This window comes from Lepidochelys kempii, chromosome 3 (genome assembly GCF_965140285.1).
Source record: "Lepidochelys kempii isolate rLepKem1 chromosome 3, rLepKem1.hap1, whole genome shotgun sequence".
Classification (NCBI taxonomy): Eukaryota; Metazoa; Chordata; order Testudines; family Cheloniidae; genus Lepidochelys; species Lepidochelys kempii.
Window position 1 is genome coordinate 160,684,500 of NC_136382.1, and position 27,338 is coordinate 160,711,837.

The window sequence follows — 27,338 nt, forward strand, 5'->3', positions numbered from 1 at the left end:
AGGAAGGATCAGAAGTGTGGGGGAAGAGACGGTCGTCAAGCATATATATCCTACAAAGTGGCCAGTAGAAGGAAAAGGCTGGAGAGGCTGAATACACGGCAAAAGAAAAGCTCACCTGGTGTGCATGATTTTAAAAATGTAGTGGTGTGTGCTGAGGTAGGATTATTGCAGACTGAAAAGCTCAAGTTACCGTGTTAGAGACCGCAGTCCTATACAAGGATCCATTGCTTTGTAAATACTAGATTGGTCATTTCTTTTATTTTTATTTTTCCTCAGGGAAATTGGTGATGTAGTGGCTGCAAAACCATATGAGGTAAATGCCAGTTAGGTCTAAATGAACAGCTTCTTGGGCAAGCAGACATTTGATTTGGGATTTTGTTGCGGTTGGCTTGAGCTGAAATCAGAGTATCCATACTCGTGTAAAGAAGCCCTGTAATTGAAAACCTCCTTTCCCTATCTATCTGGCTTACAGGTTCCATATGCATTTTTGGGGCAAAATTTTGCCCATGCAATTCTGTAACTGAGCTGTAGTACATCAGTTCAGAATACATATACACAAGGAGAATATAATACCGTGGTATAGTGTGATCCTTTCCATAAAGAAGAATTTCAAAAGCAGACCTCCAAGGAACTGTGTAATTGCTATAGACAGGCTCAATATAATTTTTCTCCACATCTATTTTGTGATCCTAATGTGATAACACAAGAGTCCTTTCCAATCAGGGTCTGACTGCACAGTAGTTAAACATCCGCAGCTGACTTGGGACAGGCTGCGGGGCTATAAAATTGCTGCGTAGACATTCAGGCTTGGGCTTGAGCCAGAGCTCTCTGACCCCGCTCATCTTCCAAATGGAATTAAGCCATTTATTTAGGAAATTTTGTTTGGCAATTTCAAACACCTCCACCCATTTCCTGGCACCTGTGTCTGGAATAATAAACCACATTATTGGTTCTCTCTTCCCTTTAGCCTCATGTTGATGACAAGGGCATAGATAAGGAGTTCAAGAGCCTGTTTCAGAAGCTTTCTGGAGAGGTGAGTGGTTTAAAGAGAGAAAAAGATAGTGACATCTTAATACAGAGGTAGAAAACTATTTTGAGTACCAATTCTCTTGTTTATCTAGTCTTCTGAAGAATAGAATGGATTTCCCCTTTTATTAACTCTCAGCTACCATTTTGGTCCAATTTAATGTACCTTACAGTAGAACAGTTGTACTACGTTATTCCTCATATCGGTGCTGAATGTGATTCTCTCAAGGTGTAGCCTCCCTTTAAGAATGGTGGAAGTGAGTGATGTTACTATGTGGTGATATAAATTACCTGGGGAGTCAGTTACCTGGTGCTGGTGCATAATTTGGAGTGTTGTACTAATAGATATTAGGACTATATTCCTTGTTGGTTAGAAGTTGCTGGACTCAGGAATCCTTTAGCTAGAGGGTAGTATTGCACTCTCTACTGCATAGGAGACCTTGGCATCTGCAGGATCCTGCTGCACAAACTAGCTTGCAGCTGTCGCATTGGGTTTGCTCTTAAGGAGCAAATACCTGGGGCCAATTTTAAGTGTGAGAGCATCATTTTTAGCCAGAGAAGCCTGTTTGAGTTGTGATTGGTGAATTTCAGCTGCTTCCCTTTCAGTTTCCATAAGTCTGGATGTGTTTCTGAATCTCCTTAGTTGAGGAACTGAGCCAGTGGTTGCTGGTAGACACATCACATTTAGTGGGTTGCCACACTGTGGTACCTGAGATACCACTCACTTCACATTCTAAGTATAAGGAAATATCTGTGGTGTGTCCTCGGGCTTTGTCTACAGTAGCACTTTTGTCGGCAAAACTTTTGTCGGTATAGAGCAGCTACACGGGAGACCTTAGCGTTAGAGTCCCAAGCCTTAAGATAAGGATGAGAAGTGGAGTTGTCTGTAGGAGTATTGCAGTGAATGAAGGCTCAATTGGTTTGTTCCAAACATTTATGTTATCACCTGAAATGTGGTTTTTTTTTTCTTGTTTCCAGGACTGTGAAATGACAGCAAATGAACTTCAAACTCTTCTGAATAGGGTATTAGCAAAGAGTAAGTGACACTAGATGTTTCACACTGAGCAAGGGTGGTAGGCAGATGCTGCAAGTAAGACATACAGGATCTCTCTTTGATTCACAATGAATTTCTGTACCATGGTCCTTTCTGCTAGCACGTAAACAAGTAATAATGTTAAAAGAGAACTGCTGGGATCCGTTCAGGGTAATGAATCTTTCTGTAAGATAACTGTCACCCCAAATAATAGGACTGGAATGTGGAGTCTGAATAGAGAGGTCAGGGCTTGCCCTGGGAGAAGTGACTGGGTCTCACTCCCTGTGTGTTTCTACATTTGGATCTGGCCTAACAAACTGTACAGGTACTTGTCTGAAATCCATGCCTAAGGAGGACTCCAGAGGTGCTGCTGTGTGGCACACCATGGCCCCTATATTGACAACACAGATGTAATCTGGTTTTCCTGCTCCAAAAGCACAATCCTCTGCCACATGGGCTAAGGGGAAATCTCTATTAGCAGTACAGGATTTATGATAGAATGTGCAACTCTGATTCTACCAGTAGAGGGCACCTGCACATACACGCTACCCGGTTCATTATAGTGTATTCTGTGTAACCTACATTGATTACAAAAGGATCAATTTTGTTCAGTGCAAACACAGAAGCTCTTTCTTTACAATGGATGCAACATAGATCCTTGCCAGGGCAGTTTGGGAAAAGCATGTACTGCAATTGCCCATGCTGTATATGTTCTGTGAATAAACAGACCTTTCCTCTCTGGTATTTTTTTAATCCAAACCCTTTCGCTTGTACTAAATATTCACTTTCTTTTTTTAATAAGTTGGGAGAGGAGGTGCATAGAAGAAATGTTGGTAGTAATGAAAGTGTATTTGCCCTAGTAGCAGATGCTGACTGTGGGTGGACTGTATTTCTGTGGGCTGCAGAAAATATTTGTCTAAAGTATTTCTGACTTTGTTTTTATTCAGGGGCAGACATTAAAAGTGATGGATTCACCATAAACACCTGTAGAGAGATGATCAGTCTCTTAGATGTATCCTTTAAATGTCACTTCACTGTTCTCTGAAGTTCCTAGATCTCCCTGGCAAAGACCTTGGACTAGATAAGGCTAGATTTACACTTCCGATTTTCCCAGTGCATCTGCCTTCACTTGCTGTAGGCATAAAATTCAGAAAAGTGGCTCTGTCAGCACAGTGTGGCAGAGACGTTAACCCTCAAGTGGCCAGATCTTCACCACCCCTGCTTTGTGGCTTTCATATGTTAATGTTTTCTTTAGACATAGCTGGTCTACTCTGCAGCACAGCAGGGGCATTCTGCCAGAATTCACCTAGTGCAGCAATGGGAGCTCAGGGTAGACATACCCAGTGTGCTTGGGAAGCTGTGCAGTGGTTGTTATACACACTATGAACTTCCTTCTGCTGGTCCGTATGGTCTTCTCTCTTTACACAGTATAGCCCTAAAGGTGCAGAGAAAGATCAGAGGAACTATGTGATGGGGAAAGGCTTTGCATGCCCCGTCCCATTGCATGCCTCCTGTGGGAGATGAGCTTCATATGGCCAGAGGACGAGGGTTAGGACAGTGGTGGCAACCTGCAGCCGGTCAGGGTAATCCACTGGCAGGCCATGAGACAGTTTGTTTAACTTGACCATCTGCAGGCACAGCCGCCCGCAGCTCTCAGTGGCCACGGTTCACCATTCCTGGCCAATGGGAGCTGTGAGATTTAAAAATTTGATTGAAAAATGGTCAATGATGGAGAATCTACCACAACACTTGGTAAATTGTTCCAATGGTTAATTACTGTCACTGTTAAAAATGTACGCCTTATTTCCAGTCTGAATTTGTCTGGCTTCAACTTCCAGCCATTGGCATGTGTTGTACCTTTCTCTGCTAGACTGAAGAGCCAACCAGACTAATCAAGTTACCCCTTAACCTTCACGTTAAGAAGAACCGATTGAGCAACTTGAGTCTATTGCTAGGAGGCATGTTTTCTAATCCTTTAATCGTTCTCATGGCTCTTCTCTGAATCCTCTCCAATTTACCAACATCCTTCTTGAATTGTGGGGGTCAGAACTGGACAAAGTGTTCCAGCAGTGGTCATACCAGTGCCAGATAAAGAAGTAAAATAACCTCTTTACTCCAACTGGAAAGTCCCCTGTTTATGCATCCCACAACCTCATTAGCTCTTTTGGACACAGCATCACACTGGGTGTTCATGTTAGCTGAACCCACCACTACCCCAAAACAGTTTTCACAATCCCTGCTTCCCAGGATGGAGTCTCCCATCCTGTAAATAAGGCTACCATTCTTTGTTCCTAGATGTATACTTTTTACATTTAGCGGTATTAAAACACACATTGTTTGCTTACGCCCAGTTTACCAAGTGATCCAGATTGCTCTGAATCAGTGACCTGGCCTCTTCATGATTTACCACTGCCCCAATTTTTGTGTCACCTGCAAACTTTAATTTAATTCAGAATCTCTTATTAGTTGAAACCTTTGTTCTTTTTAGCAGTCAGAGGTTCTTGGCTCAGCACAGATGTAATCAGCATAGATCAGGGCAGCTTCTGATCCTGATAGCTAATGAGTGTCCAATGTAAGGTCAATCACTTATTGTAAGGTCAATCACAATGTAAGGTCATCCACCAGGATGTCCAAATTGCCAGGGCCCGTACTTTGAGAGAAGTCTGTGTCCATGTCCTCATCACTCTTATTACCGCGCTGCTGTCGCCTCCTTGCCTGCTTTTGCAGGTTCTGGTTCTGCACATATTGCAGGATAATGCGTGAGGTGTTTACAATGCTCATAACTGCCACGGTGATCTGAGTGGGCTCCATGCTTGCTGTGGTATGGCGTCTGCAGGAGAGCAGAGTGGCAGCGGAAGCGGTGGCTGATGACACATGCCACGAGAATAGATATTTATAGAGAATGATGAGAGGACCTGTGAGGTGGATTCAGGAGAGCAGCATGGCAGCGGAAGTGGTGGAGGACTACGGTTAGCACCGCACACATTTCCCAAGGAAGAACACATGTACCCAGGAGCCCGTGACAGACAACATGGAGAAATTCGCTATTGAGACAATAGCAGCAGAGCAGCGGTGGATGACGACAGTTAGCAGTCCTACTGCACCATCTGCTGAAAGCAGAATGGTGTTCGCACGGGGTGGAGAAAGGCACGAAACGATTGTCTGCCATTGCTTTCAAAGAGGGAGGGCGACTAATGTACCCAAAACCACCCCCAACAATATTTTTGCCCCATCAGGCATTGGGAGCTTAACCCAGAATTCCAATGGGCAATGGAGATTGTGGGAACTGTGGAATAGCTACCCCTAGTGCACTGCTCTGTAAGCCTCTGCTAGTCATGGTAGTGAGGACGCACTCTGCCGACTTAATGCACTTAGTGTGGACGTACGCAATCGACTGTATAAAATTGATTTCTAAAAATTGACTTCTATAATATCAAACTAATTTCGTAGCGTAGACATACCTGTAGTCTATTAAAAAAGAACTTTCAGTAGTGGGTTACTCCTCTCTGTATGAAATGGGAGTGTAATCTAATAGGTGTAGTACCTTTTTAACAATCCACTACAGTACTGCAGATAGCCCAGGAATTCTTAGCACACCCTTAGCTAAGCAAATTTAAAACTGCAAGTCTCTCTCTAATGGGTGGATTACAAATGAAAACTACTATGAATAAGTACACTACATTGCAATGGGTCATTATTTGTATCAGTGCCGGTTACTCTTCCTCTTTGATATGGGTAGAAACTGATCCATTCTGAATTTGAACCAGGCCTTAACATACCCAGACCAATGGGACTGGCACCTTGGATGTTGTAGAATTCAAGATACTTTGGCTGAAGATTCAAAAATATTTGGTAACTAACTTATTTCATTGTTTCCCTGCCCCTATCTAGCTCTGTGAAATACAGATTTAAACAGAGATGGGTCCAAGCCACCAAGGTCAGAAACAGGTCCCAATTTCCCATTATGTTTGGAGTTTTGCTCAGAGCTCTAGTTCAGATACATTTCTGATTTAAAGAGACATAGTCAATTCCTCTTCCACCCTAGCCCCTCCCACTCTATTTTGGAACACTTTTTTAGAAGCTTGAACAACTCCTTTTGCTTGGTGATTTCATTCCTACCTGCTAGGCAAACATGGATTCATCCCCACCTCTTGCATTTTAATACAGCTGAAATGAACACGGCTTTGTTGTTGTGCTGTGCAACATAATTACTTGTGCACCAAACTTTCTAATACCTGCTCTGGAATAGAGTTTTATAGTTAACTGCTATAGCAGAATACAAGGCAATTCTATTTTTGCAGGGCTGACTAAAATAGATATTGTTTAGGTTTTTTTTTTTTAAATGTCTCTGTGACGGGTTCCCCCTGGGTGCCACCTGGAACTGGGGTACCACTGAGCCCTTTGACCCACCAGCCTGGGCTCCTGCTCACACTGTGTTTCTGTGACAAGCTGCAGACATGCTCCTGGTCTTGCACTTCCACCAGCATACGCACAGATATGGAAGCACCTAGTTGCAGTTACATGCAGTCGCTTTGACCAGCCACTGCATGAACCAACAATAGAGAGGCTACAGTCAAAATAACCACTAGCTTCCCAGCCTAGGACCCCAGAGCTTTACTATCCTGCCCTGGACCAAACCACAACCACTATGAATTTATTTCCCTGTTCACCTCCCACTCAGTGCGGAGGGGAAATGCAACAGCCCCTCTGAGCCAAGATTCCCAGGCACTTCACTCCAAACCCACTGGTTTAGATTAAAACATAAAATAAATTTATTAACTACAAAAGTTGGATTTTAGGTGATTATAAGGGATAGCAAACAAATAAAAACACAAAGTTTAATCCACTAGTTAGATTGACTATGAATTAGCAGTTTCTCACCCTGACTGATGATACCAGCAGTCTGGCAGATTCTCAAAGCACAAGCTGCATTTAATTTGCAGCTTGGGTTTCTCAGGTTTCCATACATAGGCAAGAAATCCCTTTAGCCTGGATCCAGAACTTTCCCCAGTTCAGTCTTTGTTCCTTAGGTGTTTCCAGGAGTCCTCTTGTGGGGGGAGTAAAGAACAACCAATGATGTCACTCCCTGCCTTATATAGCTTTAGCATATGGCAGGAACCCTTTGTTTCAAAGCTTGGTTCCCAGACCACGTTGTGGAAAAATACTGACATCCCAAGCTGGAGTCCAGAGTCACATGGCCTGGTCACAGGACCTTGCATACCTTGCTGAGTCATAACAGCCATTACTTACAGGCCCTCGAGTATTCTCAGGGAGGCTCACCAGGTAATGGATAAGCTTCTCCTAAGGCTTATTGTTTTTTCCTAATGGCCCATTACCTGAATAGGCCCATCCCCACCCACTATCTAGACTGAAAGCATTTTGCCTATTCGGTATCAACTTGGTATAACTACATTCATAATAGATACATAATATTAATAACATCAGATACAAAAATGATACATGCATGCATATAGGATAATCATATTCAGCAAATCATAACTTTTCCAATCACACCTCACATGACTTATCTTGTACAAAATGCATCATAATTATGCCATAATTATATAATATTACTGTGACAAATATGGGGTGCAGTGTCACAGTCTCCACGAAAGTGCTTCCCCCCCCATAGAAAGTTTAATATCCAGAAGATTTTCTGCAGAATCAGTTTAAAGAAGGCCAAAGTTTGGACTTAACCTACTTGATAATGCCCCTTTAAGATAAGCTTTTGGGATGGTACGCATTACAGGCCTGCTCCTGTGAAGTGCAGAGCTCCCTCCTTTTCCATTGAAGCCAAGGAGGAGGTGCTTAGCTCCTCACAGGTTGGACACATTCTGATCACCAGCATGCAATGAGTAGATGGCCTGCGTAAATGAAAACATGCCCCAAGTGCAGTTTCCCCTCTGAGCTGCAGGCCAGAATAGTTTCTAATTACTCAGCTAGAGCTGGCTAGCAGATCAATTGGCTGTGAGAACTGCCTGTTGTTTCTTTTGAAGTGCTAACCAAAATGGAAGTTGTATATTACAGTGTTTGCTGAGTGAGGGGGATATTCCTTAAGGGCCTGTTTGCCACAGCACAACATGCCGATGGGCAAGCTGCCAGACCACTGGGAATAGTTTCCCAGGGCACAGTTTGCCATTAGCTAATTGAAAATTTTCCTTCAGTCATTTACACTTTCAGAGAAAAGCTGCATTGGCTGGCAGTAGCGATGCATTGGCTGGCAGAAGCAATGCATCTCCCAGTCAATCAGATAGGGCTCCTAACAGTCTAAAGGCAGATTCAATACTTCCTCTTTCTTCTGCTGCAGGAGATCTACAAGAAAGTGGATACGGACTATTCTGGTACCATAGATGCTCATGAGATGCGAAATGCCCTCAAGGAAGCAGGTAAATATCACATGTAGAAAGGATGCCCTAATGTGGTATTCCATATTTTAAAAAAATGAAAATATTGAGGCATTCTGACTACTCTACTATCCCTCCTGCCTCGTAGCCTCATAATTGTGGTGACATCATTGACTTGCCTCTCTCTCTTCCTGATCCCCATATATATCCCCTGGCCACGCCTCTTCCTTGGCCGTACTGTCCACTTCTGGGGTGGTGCTGGCCAGCTCTGGACCCCCTGCAGGAGCAGTTTTTCTGTGGACGATTTGTACCTCTGCAAGCTCTTTCCTGGGGGACTTTCTGTGGGTGGGTCCCTGCACTCTGGATTAGGCCAGAAGACGTCTCATTAACATGATCCTAAATCAAGCCCTAAAACTCAACACCAGCGTGTTATGTAGGTAATGGACTCTGCTGCAATTGCTGCTGTTTGGCTCAGGCCCCAGGAGTGCAGTAAGTCATATTAATTAGGTGCTTATCTCAGGATATTGGGCTAAGGAACTCTGCAGAACAAGTGGAACATATACAGTTTGTCAAGGTTTTGGGAAGAGAATTATGCCTGTCTCCACCATAGCACAATGGGCTATAGAAAGGAGAATACACAGTAGAGATAATGGAGACCAACAACTCTTCTAGGAGGAATAGTCCATAATTCTTCAGCCACGTCTTTCTGCAGCTGCAAAAATTCCATGTGCAACCTGCATTAAAAAGTGTATGTAACTGCTGCTTGAGTGATTTCTGTGCTTTCAGGTTTCACTCTCAACAATAAGGTGCAAAACATCATTGCTATCCGCTACGCCAGCAGCAAGATGACCATTGACTTTGACGGCTTTGTTGCCTGTATGATCCACCTAGAGACCCTCTTCAGTAAGTTCCTTCTTTCGAAGCCGCTGAGCAGAACTGCTGAACATTGCGGGGGGGGACGGGGGTGTTTGTTCAGTGCTTGGTATTTTTGTTTAAATTGGAGTGCTGAGTGCAGAGTACTGTGTGGAAGTGTAAGGGAGCCAGCAAAACTGGCTCTGCTGCGCAAACCAATAGAGAAGGCCCCAGACAAAAACTGGAGGAATTCAGTCCAGATCCAAACCTTAATCATCTTTCTTCTAGACAATAGTCATGGATTAGATTGTGGAGCACTTACTCAGCCTGGAAGAATCTCCTACTCATGCAAGTAGGCCACTGGCTTCAATGAGACTATTTGTGTTAGTAAATGTTCAACCAAATGAGTAAGGCTTGTGCAATCTAGCCGTAAATTTGCACTTACAGACACATTTTTAAAGGTTCTAGGTCCCTAAAGATGTAGATGAGTGCCTAGTGGGGTTTTTAATGGGAGTTAGGTGCCTAGGTTGTCTTGAAAATCTCACTAGATACCTATCTGCATCTTTAGGCACTTTATATCTTTAAAAATCTGTCCCTCTGAGCTTTGCAAGCCATACCTCTTTAATCTTCACAGCACCCCCATTAGCTCCATTTCAGAAGTGAAGAAAGGAAGGCACGGAGAGGTTAAGAGACTTGCCTCAAGCCAACCAGGAAGCCCCTGGGCAGAACTGGGAACAGGAGTTAGGCATCCCTAGCTCAGCCAACCAAATGTATCCATGCTGGAGGCTTGCCACCATGGCCTGCCCTTTCCTCGGTTCTCTAGTCCACACTGAATTTAGCAACTCCAATGAGTTCTGAGAATGGCAAAGTTTCAAAATGGGGAAGGTGAAAGCTGTTCTGATAAAAATAAGAACTGGCCCAAATCTTCACCTGAAAGTCAAACCGAAACCAAACCAACTTCTCTAACTTGTTCAAATGATTTCTGGGTGCCATTTATCTCAAATGAACCTCTGAACCCTTTTTAAGGTTTGCCCAGCACCAGTTCAAAGCCCTTTGTCTGTAAAAGGGTCAAGGATGCAGATTATTCTCTTGTATTGAGGCTTGGTTAATTAAAAATAAACTCAATGTTCACATTGAGAAGACAGTGGAAATCTAGAATATGCTTTTGTTTCGGGGCAGTGAAGGAGTTTCATGGGTTTGTACGGCTATAAAAATCAGATTTTGTATCTAATCAGCCACTTAAGAAGCTGTTGTACTCTAGGATTATGGGAGGGAGGAAAAGGAGTAGCCATCTAACCTCCTGTTGTAAATTCTGAAGAAACACCCAGTATAATAATAGATCAAGGACAGTCTGATTCTTTTAGGGATTGTTGATAGAGATGGGCTGACAAAAGAGGAGAACTCACTCTTTTGAATGAATGCAGTCTAATGTTAACTGTTCCATTTGACTAACCATTGGGGATTCTTCCAAGATGGTGAAACGCTTTTCTTAATCCTCCTATGACTTATAATCACATGCACTATGTTTCCAGTGCTCTGCCCCCACATTAGTCATCTCCCACTAGTGATATAAAGAAAAGGAGTACTTGTGGCACCTTAGAGACTAATTTCAGGTTTCAGAGTAACAGCCGTGTTAGTCTGTATTCGCAAAAAGAAAAGGGGTACTTGTGGCACCTTGGAGACTAACAAATTTATTTGAGCATAAGCTTTCGTGAGCTACAGATCACTTTAGTGATATAGTTTACCTTATCTGTGCCTGGGTCAGATCTCAGATTCATGGGTGCATCCCTACATATCATGTGAAATGGCCAGTGCTTTGTGGCTGTCCTGTTCTGAACACACAATGTGTCATAGTGGGTCCCGCCTGATATGCTATCCCATGCTTATAAGTGGCTTATGAATGATACTTAAGAGGAAGGGAGGGAAATAATCTGTAATGCTCCTATCCAATTGTGACTCAAAATTTGCACCTGAATCCAGATTTGAATAGGCCACGGAGGGAGGCCTCCATATTTTGTCAGACACCGTGTTACTTATATTTTATTTCTTCCCTTCTTTTGTTCTTCAGAAATGTTCCAGCTCCTAGACAAAGACAAGAATGGAGTCATCCAGCTCTCTTTGGCTGAGGTAAGGCTAGTTACATCAAACTACCCTATGGTTAAACTGTTGTGATGACTGGTCACAATTAAAACATATTTCCTCAGGATGTCCATTATCAGCTTTATAAACAAATGAAATAGCGATTCAAACAGGAGACCTACTGAAGATTCAGCAGCGAAAGAGAGATTTTTCAGACAAAAAGCTCTTACTAAAATCCTTCCTAAGCCAGTAGTTGTTCTTCCAGAGAATGAACACTTATCACACATACAGTGAGAGAGAATTTATTCAAAATGCCTCCATTTGTCTAGGAGATGATATCCTTATGGGTATTTTCATTCTCTTCTTTTAAAGTGGAGCAAACCACTAGAAAATGCACAGCAGGGAACAATTCTTGCAGAGGCAGAGGGTGAACTAAATGACCTAACAGCACCTGAAAAAGACCTTTTTAAGATGTCATGTCTTTCCCCCCACCCCTTCCTTTTTAAATGAGGGTTTTCATTGTTCAAACCAAAGTTGTTCAAAAGTAATGAGGCCCAGTCCTTCCTCTGCAGGGAAAATCCAAGTGGAAAAATGAATGGCAGTCCCCCACTATGATTCCAGTGGCAGTTCGTTGTATCCTGTTAAGATGTGGGAGGAATCTGGCTCCACGATTTTTTTTTTTAAAGATCATGCATCTCTTTTTGTTGCATTCTCTCATCCCAAGAGAGTGGCCTATTTGCAAAGTTTGAAGCAGCTCCCAGTTCTGAACTTCCCCAAAGTTCAAGAGCAATTGGATCTGTGGGTTTTTGTTTACCCCATAAAAGAAATTTAGATGTTGATCTAATCTTCCCCAAAGTCCCGTGGTGTTTGGATCCATAGTTTCAGGGCCCATATGTAGTTCCACTAAAGACATGTAATGGACCTTCTAGACAAACTCCTTTTTTCTCTTCCTCCCACAGTGGCTGTGCTGCACAGTGGTTTGAGCCGTTGCATCTGAATTGAGTAGAGATCCCCGTGACTCTTGCAAACGTGTTGTGATTTTCATATGCCTGGAAGCTTGGAAGATATTTATTTCCTGTGTATCTGAGTGACTCTCAATCTGCTGCTCCCCTCTTACGGGGAGAAAAAATCCTCTCTCAATCACCAGCAACTTATTTTAAGCCAAAATGAAAATAAAATGACCCCTTGCCATTTGGAAAACAAACACTGCAATGATACTTTAAAAACACACAAACAAAAAACCTTTTCTTTTTTCTGCCTGAGGAGTATTTTTGTGTCATGCTGAAATGTCATGAATTACAATTAGTACAGATAGGCCCAAAGGGCATAACTTAGATTCAAATTCCAGCTCCCCACCAATATTCAGCAGTGTTCAGATCCAAACAGCTGGTCTGGATAGAAAGGGTCAGCTACAAAATTTGTATCAGATTCTGAAGCATCCACCCATATCCTGCATTTGAATCTAGGAGCTTGGTTTGGGCCCATCTCCAAGACTTCGTTTAGTGACCTGGTTTAGTCTATTCCATTTAGATTCTTATAACACCTGAGTGCCTTCCAGATTGAGAATAAACAAGGAGGATCGCATCTGTCATTTTTTAGTGAGCAGGAGAAGGAGAAGGGAATCTGAAGGCCCTTTTTACAAACATGTTTCATTTATGGCTCTTTTGTATGTTTTCAAGGAGGAGAAGGAGAGGGCAAGGTGGTAAGGAAAGAATGTGATTTGGGCTTTCAGTAGGCACATTGGTTGATAACAAACCTTGTCCGTGCGCCACATGCAGGTCCAAAACCAAATATTTACATTGAACAGGTAAAAAAGGGGAGTGTGCAGCCTGGGAAGGAGTCCTATTAGCTCATCTCACTAGAAACCTGAAAGAGCCTACAGGATGGTTTGCAACTTCAGCTGGAGGGTAAAGTGTCCAAACATGGAATCACTGGAAGTTGCAGTTTTTGAAACTGAGGCCAGCAATCAGGGCCGTCCTTACCCATACACAAAGTACACAGCTGCGTAGGGCACCAGGAAATTTGGGGCACCACATTTCCTGGTGCCCTACGCAGCTGCATGTTGCTCTAGCCCTTGCTCCATCCCAGCCCCGCCTCTTCTTGCCCCTGCTCTGCCCCATCCCCGCCCCCATCCCCTAAGGACTGCAGCAGGGCCGGGCCTGCACTCACCAGCCACGGGAAGTACAGACCTGGCCCTAGCCGCGCCGCTGGTGAGGGCTGGGAGGTGGTTCCCTCCTGTCCCCCAAGCCAGCCCCCCCACATGGAGGCCTGGGGCCCCACACACCACGCACCCCAGAATAGCCAGGGATGGCCCTACCTGCAACCCACACAGAAGCAAATGCACAACAGTGACAGAGGATGCAGCTTCTTTAGAATCAGTGGAGTTGCTCCTGCTTAGAACTGTGTGAGTTGGGCTCTTGGTCATTAATTAAAGATCCTCTGAAAGCTCCAGCGTCCTGGCTGGCCAACTTCTAATTTGAGGAATTACATTCTGCCTGACTAACTATTCTGCAGCTTCATTTGGAGAAGTTATTTTCCATTCCCCTTCTTAATTGTCATCACACTAATAAATCTGATCTACAGTGTTGCTAGCACAGAATAGCTGCCATGATCCGTCCCAGAGGTGGCTGTGTTCAGGTGATGTGAATGACCTCTATACAACTCTATACAGGTATAGGGCAAAATTCTTCTCTCTCACTGACGTGGGGATCTCTGCTGCCTGCAATGTTCAGGATTTGTTTGACACAGGAACATCATTCTTGCAATAAGGGCGAAATTAGCATTTAGTGGGTTGTTTGGCATATAAGAACAGAACATTTTACCCTTGGTTTATAACAGGGGCGGGCAAACTTTTTGGCCTGAGGGCTGCATCGGGTTTCGGAAATTGTATGGAGGGCCGGTTAGGGGAGGCTGTGCCTCCCCAAACAGCCAGGCTTGGCCCGCCCCCAGCCCGTGGACTCCTGCCCCATCCAATCCCTGCCCTCTGACTGCCCCCGCCACTCCATCCAACCCCCCCTCTCCTTCCTGATTCCCCCCCTACCCCCCGGGACCCTTGCCAAATCCAACCACCCCTTCTCCCTGTCCCCTGACTGCCCCCTTCCAACCCCTCCTCTCCTTCCTGACTGCCCCCCCAGGACCCCTACCCCCATTCAACCCCTCTGTTCCCCACCCTCTGACCGCCCCAACCCCTGTCCATGTCACACCCCCCCCAAACTCCCCTGCCCTCTATCCAACCCTCGCACTGCCTGGAGAACCGGTGGCTGGAGCCCGGCTGGAGACAGCCATGCCATTGTGCAGCACAGAGCACCGGGTCAGGCTGGGCTCTGCAGCTGCGTGGCCCCAGGAGCTCGCAGCCCCCCCTGCCCAGAGCATTGCACCAGGATCACAGTTAGCTGAGGCTACAGGGGAGGGGGAACAGCGTGGGAGGGGCTGGGGGCAAGCCTCCCGGGCCAGGAGCTCAGGGGCCGGGCAGGAGGGTCCCACAGGCTGTAGTTTGCCCACCTGTGGTTTATAAAATGCTCTGGGATCCTTGTGGATGAAAAGTACCATGTCCAGTGAAACCTGTGCTAATGATCAGCTGGGTAGGGTGGGCACCTTCCCTAAGGTCCAGTAAAATCTCTGGCCTCGAGAGAGTTCCTCTCTATTAATTGCAGTGTGTTATACACTGTAGCTACCCAGCAGTCCCTTTGGCAATTAAGGGGTCTCACTATAACTACAGGGACTGTAATGACCTGGCTAGTGTGTGTGTATGCGACAAGCTCCCACCTTACTGCAGAGGGAATGAAAGAGGAGCTCCTGCCCACCCACTATTGGGAGGTCCAGCCTTGGACCTTGAAAAAGAAGCGGATGACTGATATAAGGCTCAAACCCTCTCAGCTTCTTTGCCCCAAGGCCACTTCCTTCACCTCTTCCCAAAGTACTTCCCTCATGACCCAGAAGGATTTACACGGTCTGTTGTGTAACAGCGTCTCGCTCTCCAGCCAAACTTCCCCTTGTTGGGAGTGCTGTCTTCAGGCTTTCTTAGACGTCCAGGAGCAAAAGTCCAAATAAATAACAAAATCCAGACTAAACAAGCTTCCCCTTCCTGGGGTTTCTTCTTCAGCCTTCTGGGCTTGCATGGCCATTTAACAGACCCTCTTATCAGTTTTCCCTCTTAAGTGGGAAGGGATCTGGTGGTATCTTCTGGCCCCTTCATAGAATTCTTTGCTGTGATAGCCTCTAATGCTCAGCTGTCCCTCCAGACTTCAATTCCCAGCAGAATGGGTGTGACCAAAACCAGGGTGGTGCTGGATCCAGCTGCCCCACTACCCCCTAGTGGATGCATATGAACTGCTCATTGAGGTATCATAGACCCTATACCAGTAACAGAAAAAAATTCTCCTCTAGTTCAAGTAGCCGGGTCTGAGTTTTTGGAGCAAGGGGGTCTTAGGTCTTTCTCTTCCATCCCTGGAGATCTGATTGGCTATGCTGTACAGCATAGTGACAACTGTCTGACGTGGCCAGGGATTTCTGACAGTGCTACTATCCCTCAAAAAACAGCGTAATAATCTGCATGCACCTGTGTGTCTAAACAGAGAGAAGTCAGGGATGGGATGGAGCTCCCAGAGGCCCTAGCTCTCTCCAGCAAGTGCTCTCTGCCAGTTGAGCCAAACGAACACCTCCCCCCCAGCACAGAATCCTGAGTATGTCCCACAATTCCTTACCAGCCACGCAGCACAGCAAGATAACAGCATGCAGCTCTGGATTAGCTTTCTGCTCACATCCGCTAGTCATCAATTTAGTCCAATTACGCATGATCACAGAGGTGTCTCGCAACAGGACGGGGTAAATCAAATAGAGAAATCCACTGGATTCTCCTCCTGCCCCTCTCCTCTTCTCAGGCAAAATGCCCCCATTTCAATACACCTCCTACCTATCTCTGTGTCTCTCGCTCACCTTTCCAGGCTGGGCAGAGTGCTGCACTCCATCCTCCTTTATCTGTAGGAGGCAGGCCGTTCTAGCGGAGCTACTTCCTCTTTTATTTGTTCTTTGAGCACAGCACTTGGTATCTGGTCTCCAGACAACTGCTCAAAAGTAAGCCTTGTCATTGAATACACTTCTTCTTGCCACTTGGCTGCATCTGCAAAAAGATGATTGAGGTCATCTTGTTTCTCTTCCTCATACGACAAGCCAAACAAGTGTCTGTGCACGTCAGTCCCTCTTCTACCCTTGGCCCTAATTGCTTGTTGACTAAAATGCCTGCAGCTGCTATTAGGGGCGATGCAGGACAGTGTGAGGGGTGGACTGAGCCTGGGGCTTGGAGTCAGGAACTCTTGAGTTCTGATCCCTTGTTGTGTGGCCATGGCTTCAAAGTTGCCAAGCGCCTACAGCTGCCACGTGACTTGAGTGACTTCATCGCTTCATGTCAGTTCTTCTCGCCGTATAATGGGGATCATATGGCAGGGGTGTTGCAAGGGCTCACTAATTCAGGTCTGTAATGTGCGCAGTATTAGTAGGAAAACCTGACTGTGCCTGGCTGGGATTCCTAGCGCTTCGCATGTAGGATGGCAAAGAAGAATTTACCCATGGGAACAATGCAGTGGCTAGTCTATCCGCTCTCTTCCCGCCCTCCCATACTTTGAAGGAATGTTTCCATTGACTGTGCTGAAGCCCATGCATCATGGTGCCCTGCAAAGCCAAAATCTCTCTCTGTGTTGCTGGGGTAGAGTGTTGTAAATATTGGCCAAGGTCCAGATGGCCATACTCACTTGTGGCCAGTTTGTCTTACATCTGTGTAGTCACATTAGTTCAAATGGCTGTAATTCCTACCAAAGAAGCATTTTACACCAACTTTGCACAGGACTAAATGACAGTGTGAGATACAAGGCTGTGGAGAATGAGGCCCTGAATAAAGCTGGTTTGTCAGCAGGAGAATCAGGCCCAGCAAGTGCAAATAGCTGCCTCAGCTTCTGCCTTAGCAGTCAAAGGAGATCCCACAGTGTAAAGTGATTGCTCGCATAGTGCGGGAGAGTTTTTTCATGGGGAATTACTGGGGTTCTCCTTCATCTTCCCTGTCATCTCAGGCTATAGACCTTGGTTTATGCCTCAGAAAAGGAGTGGTCCAGAAACCTCTTCCCCCAGGATTTACTCAAAGGGATGCTGCTGAACCTAACTCCAATTAATTTTTGGTGGGTCTGCATTTCCACATAGTTTCAGGCTGCCTGCCAGGCCTGGAAGTGCTGCAAGAACATGAACACTTCCTTCCTTGCACTATTTCCAACCCGGACAGGCAGTTTCTGAAACCTCAGCCTGGCATCATAATCCCAGTGCAACTTTACAGCCTTGGGAGATTCAGATAAATTTCATAAAATCAATGCAGTGTTTAGGTGCAAGAGGAACCCAACCGCCGTCACTTTTGAAGCTTCCCCACTACTAATGATGTTTACTCACCCTCTTTACCGCTCTCATATCTTGGGACTGACATGGCTACACATACACTGTATACCTACTTTTAAAAAGCATCGGGATTGGACTGCAGTGGTTCCAAACAATCTGGAAACTGTAGGGGACAATTTCCTGGTGCAAGTGCTGGAGGAACCAACTAGGGGCGGAGCTCTTCTTGACCTGTTGCTCACAAACCAGGAAGAATTAGTAGGGGAAGCTAAAGTGGATGGGAACCTGGGAGGCAGTGACCATGAGATGGTCGAGTTCAGGATCCTGACACAAGGAAGAAAGGAAAGCAGCAGAATACGGACCCTGGACGTCAGAAAAGCAGACTTTGACTCCCTCCAGGAACTGATGGGCAGGATCCCATGGGAGAATAACATGAGGGGGAAAGGAGTCCAGGAGAGCTGGCTGTATTTTAAAGAATCCTTATTGTGGTTACAGGGACAAACCATCCCGATGTGTAGAAAGACTAGTAAATATGGCAGGCGACCAGCTTGGCTTAACAGTGAAATCCTTGCTGATCTTAAACACAAAAAAGAGGCTTACAAGAAGTGGAAGATTGGACAAATGACCAGGGATGAGTATATAAATATTGCTCGGGCATGTAGGAATGAAATCAGGAAGGCTAAATCACACCTGGAGTTGCAGCTAGCGAGGGATGTTAAGAGTAACAAGAAGGGTTTCTTCAGGTATGTTCGCAACAAGAAGAAAGCCAAGGCAAGTGTGGGCCCCTTACTGAATGAGGGAGGCAACCTAGTGACAGAGGATGTGGAAAAAGCTAATGTACTCGATGCTTTTTTGCCTCTGTCTTCACGAACAAGGTCAGCTCCCAGACTGCTGCACTGGGCAGCACAGCATGGGGAGGAGGTGGCCAGCCCTCTGTGAAGGAAGAAATGGTTCGAGACTATTTAGAAAAACTGGACGTGCACAAGTCCCTGGGGCCGGATGCGTTGCATCCAAGAGTGCTAAAGGAGTTGGCGGATGTGATTGCAGAGCCATTGGCCATTATCTTTGAAAACTCATGGTGATTGGGGGAAGTCCCGGATGACTGGAAAAAGGCTAATGTAGTGCCCATCTTTAAAAAAGGGAAGGAGGAGGATCCTAGGAACTACAGACCAGTCAGCCTCACCTCAGTCCCTGGAAAAATCATGGAGCATGTCCTCAAGGAATTAATTCTGAAGCACTTAGAGGAGAGGAAAGTGATCAGGAACAGTCAGCGTGGATTCACCAAGGGAAAGTCATGCTTGACTAACCTAATTGCCTTCTATGATGAGATAACTAGTTCTGTGGATGAAGGGAAAGCAGTGGACGTGTTATTCCTCAACTTTAGAAAAGCTTTTGACACGGTCTCCCACAGTATTCTTGTCAGCAAGTTAAAGAAGTATGGGCTGGATGGATGCACTACAAGGTGGGTAGAAAGTTGGCTAGATTGTCGGGCTCAACGGGTAGTGATCAATGGCTCCATGTCTAGTTGGCAGCTGGTATCTAGCGGAATGCCCCAAGGGTCAGTCCTGGGGCCGGTTTTGTTCAATATCTTCATTAATGATCTGGAGGATGGTGTGGATTGCACCCTCAGCAAGTTTGCGGATGACACTAAACTGGGAGGAGTGGTAGATACGCTGGAGGGTAGGGATAGGATACAGAGGGACCTAGAAAAATTGGAGGATTGGGCCAAAAGAAATCTGATGAGGTTCAACAAGGACAAGTGCAGAGTCCTGCACTTATGACGGAAGAATCCAATGCACCGCTACAAACTAGGGACCGAATGGCTAGGCAGCAGTTCTGCAGAGAAGGACCTAGGGGTGACAGTGGACGAGAAGCTGGATATGAGTCAACAGTGTGCCCTTGTTGCCAAGAGGGCCAATGGCATTTTGGGATGTATAAGTAGGGGCATTGCCAGCAGATCGAGGGACGTGATCATTTCCCTCTATTCGACATTGGTGAGGCCTCATCTGGAGTACTGTGTCCAGTTTTGGGCCCCACACTACAAGAAGGATGTGGAGAAATTGGAGAGAGTCCAGCGAAGGGCAACAAAAATGATTAGGGGTCTGGAACACATGACTTATGAGAAGAGGCTGAGGGAACTGGGATTGTTTAGTCTGCGGAAGAGAAGAATGAGGGGGGATTTGATAGCTGCTTTTAACTACCTTAAAGGTGGATCCAAAGAGGATGGATCTAGACTATTCTCAGTGATAGCAGATGACAGGACAAGGAGTAATGGTCTCAAGTTGCAGTGGGGGAAATTTAGGTTGGATATTAGGAAAAACTTTTTCACTAGGAGGGTGGTGAAACACTGGAATGCATTACCTAAGGAGGTGGTGGAATCCCCTTCCTTAGAAGTTTTTAAGGTCAGGCTTGACAAAGCCCTGGCTGGGATGATTTAGTTGGGGATTGGTCCTGCTCTGGGCAGGGGGTTGGACTAGATGACCTCCAGAGGTCCCTTCCAACTCTGATATTCTATGATTCTATGAATCTAATGTCCAAGTGACACTGCAGTGTTCTGGGATATTACCCTTTTCTACAGTAGTGCATCTCTGTGAGACAGTCTGGTCCAAATCCAGTCCTGGCAGAAATGGATACAATTCCTGTTCATCTCGGTAGGAGATGCACCTACTTGCTCCCGATCTCAGCGGGATCTCATGTGTTTACCCAAGCTAGGCTAGTCTGGCTCCTTTTAGCTTCTTCAGCAGGTATGGTTGTGAAACTGTTTCCCCCTTGTCCAAAAGGACTCTCTCATCGTCTCCCTTGTTCACACTGTAGAATCTCCTTCTAACATTATAGCTGCTTTAACCTCATGACCTGTGGTGTGAGGTCAGCCAGGCATTAATCAGTTCACGGCCACTCTCAGTCTTCCAGAGCACTGTGAACAAAGGATGGTGGAAGCACCACTCACAAGTAGTCACAAGCCTGTCAAGCCACAGATGTAGCCATGTGATCAGCTAGTTGGCTTGTCCCCCAGGCTGGACTTTCAGCAGTGGCTCAGAGACCTGAGTGCTGGATCACCAGTGAAGCCACTAGGAGGTACCACACAGAAAGCAGCATAAGTGTCTTTCAGCTTCACTTGGAAGGTTTGCATTAACACACTTCCCTCTAATCTGGTAGGGCAACAGCATCACAGATAGACACACAGGTCTAGTAGGCAGCCCAACACAATGCTGTGATCTCCAAGTCAGAGATAAGTTAATATGCTTTGGAGCCTACTGAGCGTCTACAGTGAGACACCTGCACTGAGTTTTCACGAGGGATCCACAGGTCCCATTGCGGTCAGCACCTCTGAAAAACCAGGACACTTATTTTTGTGCGCCCAGGTTTTAAAATGTTGGCTGAAGCCTTTAAAGAAAGAAAAGCGCAGAAATGGGAGAGGGAAGCACAATGCTGAGCTGGTTATAAAATCATAAAGGTTCACATTTATTTATTTATTTTGATAAAGAACTAAACCTCTTTTGGAATAGTCCAGCTGCAGATGGCAGCAGAATTGAGGCTTTCAGGGGTCTTTCACTTCTGCAGGCAAAAATCCTTCACCTGTAGGAGAAGGGGATTGCCCACTTTAGTTCCCCAATGGGGCAGTGTCCTAGGACCACCACTCCCCCACACACCTGAACGTTAGAGACATCCACCTCAATTTTGGTTTGAAATCCCTATGCTGGCAGCAGTCAGAGAGAGGGTGACCCTTCCTCTTTACTTTGGTTGCTTTACCTGATCATCTTTCAAGAAGTCATTCCAAGTTGGAGGTGTCTGAGATATTAGAGGTGCATCAGCAATGAAGTGTGTCCCAAGCCAGTGTGATCATTAGAGGTTTAAGAGCCACAATGGCCAGCTGGGTCCAGTATAGCTTACAGCATATTCCCATTTGTTACTATTTAATTGCACATAATACTTGTTCATTAATTTTCAGTGGAGCTAGCTAGGAATCAGAAAGCATGATTAGCACTGAACCAGGGATTACTCACATGTGAGGATTATTCTTTAATTTTATTACCCTATTGCACCTCAGGCCAAGAGCAGTTTGCTGTATCTCCACACGTTTTGGCTAGAGGGCAGTAGAAACTGTTACTTCAGCCAGGACCTGCTGGTCCTGCTTTAATATTGTTGTTTTTAGGCTGTCAGTGAAGGCCCGGAAGAACATTACACTGTTCATTAGGTAACACCTTTCTGCTGTGAAAATCTTGCTCAGTAAGAAGTGAAGTAGCAGTGGAAATGGAGATTAGAAAAATATATGTGATTTCAGAGGGAATTAGCATGGAGTGAATTAAACAGGGGAAAGGAGAGTAAGAGAAGAGGAAAACAAGAGAAAATGATAAAGAAGCAATTGTGTCTAATTTGTAAACACCATTAGTCAAAATCCTTTGAGATGGGCCCCCAGAGGTGATGACCGTAATAATAGTGAAGGTGTAGTCAATCCCAATAGTAATAAAGTGTCCCCACCAATGTTCCCTCTAATTTTTGACAGGCCGTGTGCGCAAAAAATGTCTTCTGTGCAAATTTTTGACAGGCTGTGTGCGCAAAAAAATTCTGTGCAAATTGTGCTTCTGTGCAAATTTTTGTGTGCATGGTGTTTCGCCATGTGACCGGGGTTTAGGGTCTGTGAGCACACGTGCACAGCTTAGAGGGAACATTGGTCCCTAAATTCTTCAATCTTAATTTCAGTTCAACAGGTTTTTCACTATTGATTGCTTTTGTACATCCCCCTCCAAACCATCTGTACCCCAAACATTGCAATGGTTGGTGAGTGCATGAGAACCTGAAAGAAGAGCTGACTAGACAAGTTCCGCTGTTCAAGCTGGGAGAAGTACAAAAGGTAAGTAAATGAACTGTATAACGGTGGAAGAGAATAGGAAATTCACAATTCATTGTCAGTATTCTGTGGTATTATTGCTAACTTGGATAATAAGAGACTTTGATCATTTTTAATTATATGAGCCAAATTGGAGGTCTTTGAGTAAAAAAAGGAAGGGGTCTCTTGTGTCTTAAACAATGGATTGGGGTCAGAAGATTGTGGTTCAATTCCGAGCTCTATCACTAACTTTCTGTGTGCCCTTAGGCAAGTCACTTACTCTCTGTGTGTCTCTGGTTCCCCATCTGATTAAAAAAGGGATAATATCCTTCATTCAATCTTTTGGTGCTCCAGGTCCCCATCTATAAAGTGGAGTTAATAATATCTCCTTTCTCCTACCTTTTATCTGTTTTTTTCTATTGAGAGTTTCGGCTTCTTGAGGCCTTTTATTATGTGTATGCGTGATGGGGTGGAGTAGGCCCGGAGGCCCCTTGCTGAAGGCCTCAATGTCCTGCCACACTCATCCCAGGAAATCAGCAGTGGAGCTAAATCCTCCAAGCAGCCTATAGAGACTGCACAGGAAGCAGCCAATCAGGGAGAGGCAGCAAGGGGCTAGCCAATCAGAGTGTTGCAGGCTAGTATAAAAGGAGCTTTAGTGCAAACCCCAGTCAGTTCTTTGCTGGAGCCAGAGGAGTATTGCTGGTACTCCTGGTTGGCAAAAGGGAACTGCAGCACTATGGACAGCTCAGTACTGGCAGGGAGTGAGAAAGAGCTCCTCGCTGGTTGGCTGGGCCTGAACATAGAGAAGCCTTGAGGTAAGAGTGAAGCTTTGGTGATGGCTGGGGCTGTGGGGAAGTGGCCTAGGGGACTGAAAGCAGTTTTGTTAAAGGGATATGGGAGGGTGAGTGGCTGCTATTCTTAGGGTCCTTAGGCTGGGACCCAGAGCAGTGGGTGGGCCTGGAATCCCCCCCTCCCCCCGCGCCCAACCAATAGTCCACTGGAGAAGTGTCCTATAATTATTAGAGCATAAGCTTTCGTAGCCCACAAAAGCTTATGCTCTAATAAATTTGTTAGTCTCTAAGGTGCCACAAGTACTCCTGGTCTTTTTGCGGATATAGACTAACACGGCTGCAACTCTGAAACCTGTCCTATAATTGGACCGCATTAAGCCCCCAGCAGGGGATCTGAATTACTTAGTGGCCCAGCTGGGTCTAGGGCAAAACCATTGTCTCCAGGGAGGAAGCCCTGGGTTACAGCCTGATACCAAGGCAGGGACTGTTTAAAAACTGCAGCCACACCTGACCAGAAGGGGTGCTTGGGAGATGTGTGTGCCATGCTGTTACATTATGTACAGTGGCTAGCACTATGGGGCCACAATCTTGGTTGTGATCTGAAGGTGCTACTGTACTATTATAGTAAGTGTAACTCAGTGAGGACTTTTGAAATTGTACTTTTTGTTTTTAACTTGACACCATCCCTTTTATGTCTAAGATAGCGAATGTGTGAGATGCTGGAGGACTGAGCATGGTCCATGCTTTCAGGTAGAAGGAGGCTAAAAGGCTGCTAGGGAGTGGGAAGGAGGGTGTCTATATGCCACTGGCCATGATTTGTTTCTGTTGGGCCTCCTGGCTTCCTGGGAAGTAGTGGGGATATGATGGGGTCCTGTCCATAAGCACTATTGGCATGACATTGATTTGAAAGGTCTTTCTTCTTTAGTGTCTGATACCCAATAAGGACTTATTTAGAAGCGTTTGATCAGGTAACAAGTATGTTTTCAAGCCATAATCCCATGACATTTATTAGGCACGTGACTATGGCTTGAAAACATATTTTTATCTGCACTCCCTGAGTGAAAGATCACACTTTGTCATACAACTGTCTGATTTAGCACTGTGAATAACATGCTGTCAATTGGATCCCTTGAAACATTTGCTTGTCAAGTACTTTTCATTCGGTTGTCTGATTTCCTTCAAATGTCACTGATTACCCAGCCTGAGCCCATTTTATGGGGCCTAAAAGAAGAGGTTCCATACCCAAATTTAGAATCTGTGAGCGAGGTATATGGATGGACATAGAAGACTAGAACAAAACAGGTGCCCCCTTTAGAATCATTTGGTTAGCTAGGGTCCTAATGAACCTTGAGCAGAGCCCTTTGGAGCCTCTGTATTAGGCTGAGAATGTGTTGCATATTTTGCTGCAGCTTTTGATAAGCCAAAGTGATCAAGTGTGTGTTGTGAATTAAGATCTCTGCAACTGGAGTGCTTCCTGGAGAAGGCTGGGGATAAAGGTCATCCAGAGACACACTGAAACCACCAGTAGACCTTTAAATAATACAGATGTCAGACAAAATTGTGCTGTAGCTTGCCTTTAACCTATGCTCCCTAAACGTTTACTTCTAATTTAATTTTCTTAACTGCATTACAGTGTACTTCGTAATTACAGCAGGGAAACACTTGAGTTGTAATATATATATATATATATTAATCTTAAATTATTCTGGTAGGCTCTGTACCAGCTAACTCTCCTGGCCTAATTTTATACTAGCTTTATGTAAGTGAGTACAAGCTGTTTGGCAAACCCTTTAACAAATCCTTCAACTGATGGAAAACTAAAACTGCAAGGGTGAGATTAGGAGACCCTTAATCACATTGAGGATCACTTTACCCCTTGAGTAGTGCCATTGAAATCAATGGGACAACTTGCAGATGCCACTCAGTATGAGTAAGGGTGTTAAGAGCCGATGTAAAGAGGAAGCCATTTATAGTGCACAAGTTTTACTGGTCCTACAAAACTCAGCAACTATGCCACATTGTTAGTTTCATAGGCATGGGAAGTAGAGGTGCGGGGGTTGCTACAGCACCCCCAGGTTTTGCACCCAGTGCCCCAGCTGCTGGCCCCTGCCCCCACCCAGCTGCCTGCTCTGCACGTGGGGTCCTGCCTGGCTGCTGGCCGCAGGCCTGGGGTTTCCACTGCCAGCCCTGGGGTCCTGCCCAGCTGCTAGTCCTGCATGCAGGGTTCCGGCCGCTGACCCCACACCTGGGGCTCCACACCCACCCCCAGCTGTGGCCCCAGGTGGGCTGGGCACTGGCTACTGCAAATCCACTTTATATCTGTGGATAGCTGCATCTGCGGACATAAATTTTGTATCCGCGCAGGGCTCTGCTTGTTGGGCAGAGTGGATGCAGCATGTTACAGGAGAGAGACATACCATGTTCTCTCATGGAGACTTACTTGTCTTCCTCCTTCCTTTTGCTGCTTTTCCTTCATTTAAAATAAAAGCCATTCAAAGTGGAAAGGACATAAGTTTGCTCTTTGTTTCTGGATGTGCATAGCAGTGGAGATTGTTAAAGGAATTCACAAAGCACAGTTCAGGGCAATTACTGCACTGGCTAAAAGATGCCTGATCAGTAGCAACCACTGCACAACAGGAAAAACATCTACAATTTACAATGTGTGGGGCCACGGACACTAAGATATATTAACAAGTGCTTCACGTAACCCCAGCCTCTTCCAATTGTGACAAAACTCAATGAGTTTCTGACTTCTTCCTCAGATATGCCCTCAAAGAGCTCGGCACACAAAGAATCCCTTTATGTAAGCTCCAGGTCCCCTGATGACTATAGTTCCCAGATCATTCTAACAATCCCTTCCCTAGAGTGCACCTGTCTTTAGATAGCGATGCGCCTACTTATAAAAGACTTTAGCTAAGAACATTAATGTGGAATGAACAAAAGCCCTTTGGAATTTTAAATACAGATCCCAATAGAGCTCAGTCCAGAATGGGAGAGTGGCTGGGCACCCAAAGGAACAAAGCCCTTTTGCTTTAACCATGTATTTATTCAAGATGGTGGTTGTTCAGGTTTTGGTCCTAGGCTTACCTTTCATTCTGCCCCTTAATGATGGTCTTGTCACCGCAAGGCCTGGCTTCAGTGTGAATGTTTATTTGCATCATCTATTTTAGTGACTCGTATTTGTTAGATGTGTTTGCTTTCAAATTGAATGTGATGTGCCCCAGGTGCTACAGCCAGGGGTACTGCACAAGCAATAAAAGCTTGGAATTGCCTTCTGTACAGGATGATAATAACGTGTGTGAAATGGTAGCAGGCTCCATCTGAGCCCCCAAAACCACTTATTATTGTTTGCCCTGTATGTCTCCTTCTATATGGTGCTGATGAGAATGCATTAGGTCCTAGTATACCATTCTAACAGCATGGATGGGAAACAGGAAGGATTGTTGTATAGTTGGGCATTGGACTTGGATTTGTAGAGCTCTGGGTTCAATTCCCAGCTGTGTCACAAACTCCTGGTGCGTGTCCTTTGGCATGTCATCTCTCTATGCCTGATAGACTTTAAGGCCAGAAGGGACCATCATGATCATCTGGTCTGACTTCCTGCACATCACAGGCCACAGAACCTCACACCCACTCCTGTGATAGGCCCATAATGTCTGGCTGTGTTACTGAAGTCTGCAAATCTTGTTTTAAAGACTTAATGTTACAGAGACTCTACCATTTACTCTAGTTCAGGGGTTCTCAAATTGGTTGAATCCCCTTGGAGTCATGAGGTTATTACATGGGGGCGGGGGGTCATGAGCTATCAGTCTCCACTCCAAACCCTGCTTTGCCTCCAGCATTTATAATGGTGTTAAATATGTGTTTTTGATTTACAAGGGGGGTTGTATTCAGAGGCTTGCTATGTGAAAGGGGTCACCAGTACAAAACTTTGAGAACCACTGCTCTAGTTCAAACCAGCAAATGACCCATGCCCCAGGCAGTTGAAGGCGCAACCTCCCCAGGGTCTCTTT

The 27,338-nt window shown here is 45.4% G+C and overlaps 2 protein-coding genes across 2 annotated transcripts in view; both read left to right on the forward strand.

Moving 5' to 3' along the window:
- The window catches only part of LOC140909462 (calpain-8), a 46,598-nt gene extending 34,060 nt beyond the window's left edge, over positions 1-12,538 (forward strand). The window contains exons 13-21 of the mRNA XM_073338774.2: positions 277-313; positions 968-1,033; positions 2,005-2,062; positions 3,007-3,071; positions 5,843-5,911; positions 8,367-8,445; positions 9,190-9,306; positions 11,324-11,382; positions 12,294-12,538. Of these exons, the coding sequence (XP_073194875.1) occupies positions 277-313; positions 968-1,033; positions 2,005-2,062; positions 3,007-3,071; positions 5,843-5,911; positions 8,367-8,445; positions 9,190-9,306; positions 11,324-11,382; positions 12,294-12,317 (574 nt within the window). The 3' untranslated portion in view covers positions 12,318-12,538. The remainder of the gene's footprint in view (positions 1-276; positions 314-967; positions 1,034-2,004; positions 2,063-3,006; positions 3,072-5,842; positions 5,912-8,366; positions 8,446-9,189; positions 9,307-11,323; positions 11,383-12,293) is intronic.
- A 10,701-nt stretch (positions 12,539-23,239) lies between these two features.
- The window catches only part of SUSD4 (sushi domain containing 4), a 182,320-nt gene continuing 178,221 nt past the window's right edge, over positions 23,240-27,338 (forward strand). Inside the window, exon 1 of the mRNA XM_073338777.2 lies at positions 23,240-23,349. The gene's annotated coding sequence lies outside the window, so the exon portion shown is untranslated. The remainder of the gene's footprint in view (positions 23,350-27,338) is intronic.